This window comes from Musa acuminata, chromosome BXJ2-1, assembly GCF_036884655.1.
Source record: "Musa acuminata AAA Group cultivar baxijiao chromosome BXJ2-1, Cavendish_Baxijiao_AAA, whole genome shotgun sequence".
Taxonomy (NCBI): domain Eukaryota; kingdom Viridiplantae; phylum Streptophyta; class Magnoliopsida; order Zingiberales; family Musaceae; genus Musa; species Musa acuminata.
The window spans coordinates 34,926,510-34,932,509 of NC_088338.1; the positions used below are offsets into that span (position 1 = coordinate 34,926,510).

Below are 6,000 nucleotides of genomic sequence, written 5' to 3' on the forward strand. Positions count from 1 at the left end.
CCTCTATCCTCCTGGTACATTAGCACTTTCTTCAAACAGGAATGTTCTTTTTATATCCACATCTTAAAGGATGATTCTATTGCTTGTTTATTTTTCATTTTTTTCACTGGCCAATTCTTGTCAAAAATAAAATAGCTGGTTAGCTTTTCTTCATCATTTTATACTATATAACTAACTAATGCTATCCAAGAATGTTACACTGAAAATAGTTACATGTAAGCAAGAATAGGAATTACAAAATTTTATATGGAGAGTTGGTACTTCACTAATGGTTCTGTGTAAACAAGGGGTTCCTTGATAAATAGCAACTTAAAAATGGTAAAGAAGGGTGAAAAACAATACAGATAAGTCAGAATATGTTTGTTGATGTAGATGACAGGAAAGAGAGCTTCACAAATATACTTGCGCCTGGACGAGTGATTAGTTGGATTATTGTGGTCTTCTAGATTGTTGCATGATAAGTTCAATCTCATCAACAGAGGTTTCTTGTAGGTTTGATGTGTTAAAAATTATGAGTGAATTATCTTGAATGAGGTGGTTGTTTCCTCGATTATGATAGAAGCTTTTCATACATCAGGTATTAGCATCATGTCTTGTGTTGGCAAAATAATTTATGAAGATCAGACTACATCAAATGATGGGGTTGTGTAATGCCACTGATAACTATTAACAATTAGATTGTCACTTTTTTTTTTAAGGTGAAAAAAAACATTTGACTGGTGTATCTGCTGACTGCAGATGGAAGAGAGGGATGGCCAGATCTGGCACCCTATGATGCCATTCATGTTGGTGCTGCTGCACCTGAGATTCCTCAGCCACTGATTGACCAGTTGAAGCCAGGTGGCCGACTGGTGATCCCAGTAGGAACGGTTTTCCAGGATTTGCAGGTGATCGACAAGAAGATGGATGGCTCAGTGAGCATTCGAAGCGAGACATCAGTACGCTATGTTCCGCTGACTAGTAAAGCAGCTCAGTTGCATAGCAACTAATGAAGTTATGATTTTGATGAAAGTATCCTGATGACGAGCTAACCATGTAGCTCAGAAGCATTTGTGAGACTTGGTCAAAATCAAAAGGAATATACGGCAAGACAAGCTGAATAAATTTGTGTATGGGCATTCTTCAGATTGTGCTTCTCCGATTAGTTATCTGTTGTGTTTTTTCTCCATAAATAGAAATGGCTTCTTGTTTATATACTGGATGCCTATAATTACTCTTATAAAGTGGCATTTGGTGTACATGACTGCCCATTGGAGTATTCTTTTGCAAAATCCCCTTGGCAGTTATAGCTGGTCATCATTATTTTATGATATGTCCAAGTTTTTTATTTTTTTGGGTCTTGTGATATCTCAGTTTAATCTCATGTTATAAATAAATTACCCTATAAGATAGATGGATTTATTATTATCAATGTAAGTTTAAGTATTTTACATTAGTGATCCAAGTCTATTAATTATCTCATTGGATTGGATTGTGATTTTTTCTTTCGGCGAAGAAAAAGATTGTCGCTGACCTCTTAAAACCACAGATGTTGCTGTTGCTGTTGCTTTGACCAAATATGCCTACTTCCCAAGTCTTTCATTAATTTCTTTTGGATCATGTTGCAGGACTGAGTTGCTGTTCAAGCTTCTATCTCAATGATGCTGGAAACGAAATGGAGCAACGATTTTAAAGGTACACTTTAGCCCATTTGATGTTTTCTTGCATTTCGCGGAATTGTTCTTGGCAGCTCATGCACGCCGCCACTTTTCCACTGCACAATATCTGAGTTAATTCTAAAATTTCAGAATCTATCAGTTTACTTAACATCTCATCTTTTTCCTTGGCAAGTATTTTAAATGATTGCATTGAGATGGTTGGTTAAGTGGGTTAATGACCAGGCGGTCTATGTTCATGCTACTTTTGCTGGAGTTCATCACAGCACTAATCAATGGGTTGATGAATTCCGAGTGACCTCTGATTCTATTCTGTATGGCTTTTTTTTGTTTTTTTGAAAGAGAATAAATGAATTTATTTTTGAAGGGACAAAAAAATTCAGCAAACAGAATTTAGATAGTGTCTTGAGCTTCCACATTACCATTTACATCTTTGATCCGTAGTTATTGGATTGTTGGACCAGAAAAATTAAGAACTGCACTATCATTGGTTGGTATACTTATTAGATTGGTTTTGATTGAAAAAGGGAATGCACCAGCTAGCCTAGATGGTTTTAAATCACTTAGGTCAAGTCCTGTAATATGCTCAAAATTACTTATATATATTTTTTATTATTTATTATCATGAATATTAGGTCAATTTAAAAAATAAAAATATTGGGATGAAGGAAATGCTATTTCGTAGGGTTTGTCAAACCAAGTGTCAGATCCAACTCAAAGATTTATCGGGTTAGTATATATCGATTTGTACTAATATATCGACACATGATGCACAGGTAAGTACTAATATTTTAGAGAGAAAAAAAAAAGAAAGAAGAGAAAGGGAAGGGAAAAAAAAAAGATGAAAGAAGAGGAAGTAATGAGAATGCGATCATAGCTCGGTTCAATAATCGCCTTTGTGTGCATCGATCGGACCATTGGAGGGAGGTAATTCTCACGAGCCATGATGCTCATGAGAGAAATGAGAATTAAGGTTTTCTATTTCTCTTCTACGATAGACCAGATCGAGATGGATTTGTATATCCATCAATATTACATTTTATATTGGTCCAAGCAAAAGGATGTTCCTTCCTTTGCTTTTGATCAAGGTTTGCTATATCCATTAAGGTTTGATCAAGGTTTGCTACATCATATCATATCATATAATGTAAATAAAAGGATGTTCCCTCCTTTGCTTTTGATCAATTTTCTCTCCACCTCTACCTTTTACATATCCCTCTTCATGTCTCTGCTCTCCTCTCACTCATCAGCAAAGTCCCCTCCAGTCGTTGTCTCATTATTCTCTTTACTTTAGTAAATCTCTTATGCTTAAGATTATCCCCTTTTTTTAAAAATAATATTTATAATTATATTTCAAGATAATTTTCTAACTAAATACAAAATAATTTTCCTTTGCCTTATTGATTTTGTCCTCAATATAATTTGTCAACACTCTTTTAAATCTAGAATTAATATAGAATTATTTGATGAGTTTCATTCTGGCCATATTTTATTGAAAAACAAATCGATAAACAACCTTAAGCGAGGAATTTATGCTTTCCGATACTTTTATTATCGTTATTGAATAATGACATCCGAGGAAAAAAACATTACCTCATTTCTCAAAATTTCAAAGCAGTAGCCCAAAATAACTTAAGACGCTTTGTTATACATACTGTTTATAATATTTTTTGTTTAGTTACAACAAAGACAATGTAACTATATTTAAAAATATTATATTAAAAAACATTGTAAACGGGGCATCAACACATTTGTTTTGAATTTTTCCATTGCATAAGAAACTTTGAATTTCAAATTGATATAAATATAAATTGTAATGAGGAGTGTGCACAAACTTAGATTTAGCCATTGCATATAAGGAAATATGGCAAACAACATGCTAATTATCAATAATAAATAAAATATCACACATATGGTAACTTAAACGATAAAATAATCAAATATAAATATCATATCCATAGGTAGAGGGGATTTCAGGTGGTAAAACACAGTTATAGCTTTTTGTTTTTGTTTTAGTTCTTCACTAATCATGTTATCTATATGTGTTCCTATATTCGATATATCTGACTTAATCTTATAGATGCCATCACGTGTCTCCACGGTGAAGTTGTTTCTTATTGTCTCGAGGCAATGACCCAATCCTTTAATAAAAGCGATTAAAATTTATGATCATAAGATCCTACGAAGTCTCATGTTTTTCATCAGAAATAATCTCTCTTACGTGTAAGTGAGACTATTATTTTCCACTCAACGGAGGCTAGAGATTGTCATGAGAAATCTTTTGGCTAATGCAAACATAATATATCAGTCCTTATCTTGCGTTCAAAACAAGCAGTGAGGAGTCACTTGTGACTGTATTGCAGAAAAAGTCAATCCACCAACACAGCTATGACTTGATCAAGTGGCCTTGACTTGATTACTCTTCCTGCTGCTTAATCCTACATATATATTAGTCAATCTTGCATTTGATCATATTACGTTTATGATTGTTGAGGGCAAGCCTTGATACCAAGGTTTGTCATATCACGTTATACCATTTGATACATATCGATCCAATAGGGGCTTGATACATAAACTATCATATACTAGGTTATACTCATTACATGATCTTGTATCAGGTGATACGGGGTTTGAATCAATCGGTAATAGTCGGATTTCGATCGTTACCAATCAAGGTCTTAGATTGCCCTATTTCAAATGGTCTATTTGACCATTTGAACCAGAGGAAAGAGTTTTTAAATCCTTTCATTCGTCATAGTCATCTGCATAACATGCAAAGGTAAAGACAATAGAGAAGGTAGTAGCATCAGTTGTACAGTTAGAAAGAATTTAGTCGAGTGATAAAATACATTCTCAATTGCATTCAACAACATGCTTAGTCTAAAGATATGGTAACGACGTGGACATCGATGCGGAGTGTCAATGGTCTCACTTGTTAGTTATAGGTGTCATACAAACCAATCACATGAGTAATGACACATGTGACATATTGTGACAATCTTTTTGCTTATTATTACTAGTATTTTATCATATATTATCTAGATATACATTGTGATATCCTTAGATCTATGCAATAGGAATTAGATCGTAATGAAATTATGATAATAAGATCAATTCACTTTTAAACATAAATCCTAAATCATCTCGGTCATAGGTTGCTCGATAAGGACATCGAGATAATTAGATAAACCGATGCGCTGTATACATATCCATATGATGGAGGCGATTGATCTCATAATCGCTTATCTGGGGACACTAAAGGTACATTACAGGTGCTAATTAGAGAATGAGTTTATTAATTGATCCGTTTATGGAATGCTGGATGGTTAATAATACTTGACGTTGATTTCATAGTTCCAGTTGTATTTTGAGTGAAAATAGAGGTAAGAATGACACACTTAAGAAGATGATTATGATGGATCTAAAAAGTGTATTTAGCATCGGCAACCTTTAAGATTATTTTCCTTGATTGTTTGTCGTGAGTAATTTTATTAAGATATAATAAAATTGAGTATGTCAAAAAATTATAAATAGTTAGTGCGAATTTGAGGAGTTTAGATTGCAACATTCATGGTGATAATATTATTTATAGGATGAAAAGAGTTAGAAATAACATGACAAGAATGTAGTTGAGCAAATATCACCGATCATATAGGAATGTGGAGGAAAAAAAAGAAAGGATCTAAGGCAGCTTAGAAGAATGAAAAGACTGTTTAAGCATATGACTATGATACAATAAAAGAATATTTTTTTTATTAATAATGTGCATAAAGATATACAAAACTAAAGATTACAAAATAGAAAATATTATATAATTTTGTAATCAATAATAAATAAAAAATATATGTTAATCATTGCATAATTGAGAATATCATGATAAGATTATTAGTATGATTATCATGACTGAGAGAATTATGATAATATATTATCATATTTCTATAATTAAAAATCATGATGACATATTAACATAATTCTTTGTGATCGAGAGAATCAAAATAATCTTTTCAAGATTTTTCTTTCTTTTTAATCTTATCTTTCTAGATCTCATCTTTCCTAATAGTCTAGAAGCTTATACTGACATGTGGATCTCATTAAGTAGTAATCTCTGTTATCCAGCAGCTGCTATTTATCTGTATGACTCTGTTATCAAGTTGCTTATGAAACAAGATTCTTCGGTCTTCAACTCGATCTCACCATGTTCTTTTACTTTCTTGGTTCATTTTCGATGGAACCACAAACCTTGTCAAACTTTATTGTGGATATTCTGCCTGAATCTAAGCTTGTCGTAGCATTTATAAACGATAAATACCGAAGAATATATCGCAGTTTTGCCTTGTTCCATGGT

General features: G+C 32.8%; 1 protein-coding gene across 1 annotated transcript in view; it reads left to right on the forward strand.

Moving 5' to 3' along the window:
• Positions 1-1,238, forward strand: part of LOC104000092 (protein-L-isoaspartate O-methyltransferase) — a 28,052-nt gene extending 26,814 nt beyond the window's left edge. Inside the window, exon 4 of the mRNA XM_009422039.3 lies at positions 739-1,238. Within this exon, the coding sequence (XP_009420314.3) occupies positions 739-989 (251 nt within the window). The 3' untranslated portion in view covers positions 990-1,238. The remainder of the gene's footprint in view (positions 1-738) is intronic.
• Positions 1,239-6,000: the final 4,762 nt, after the last annotated feature.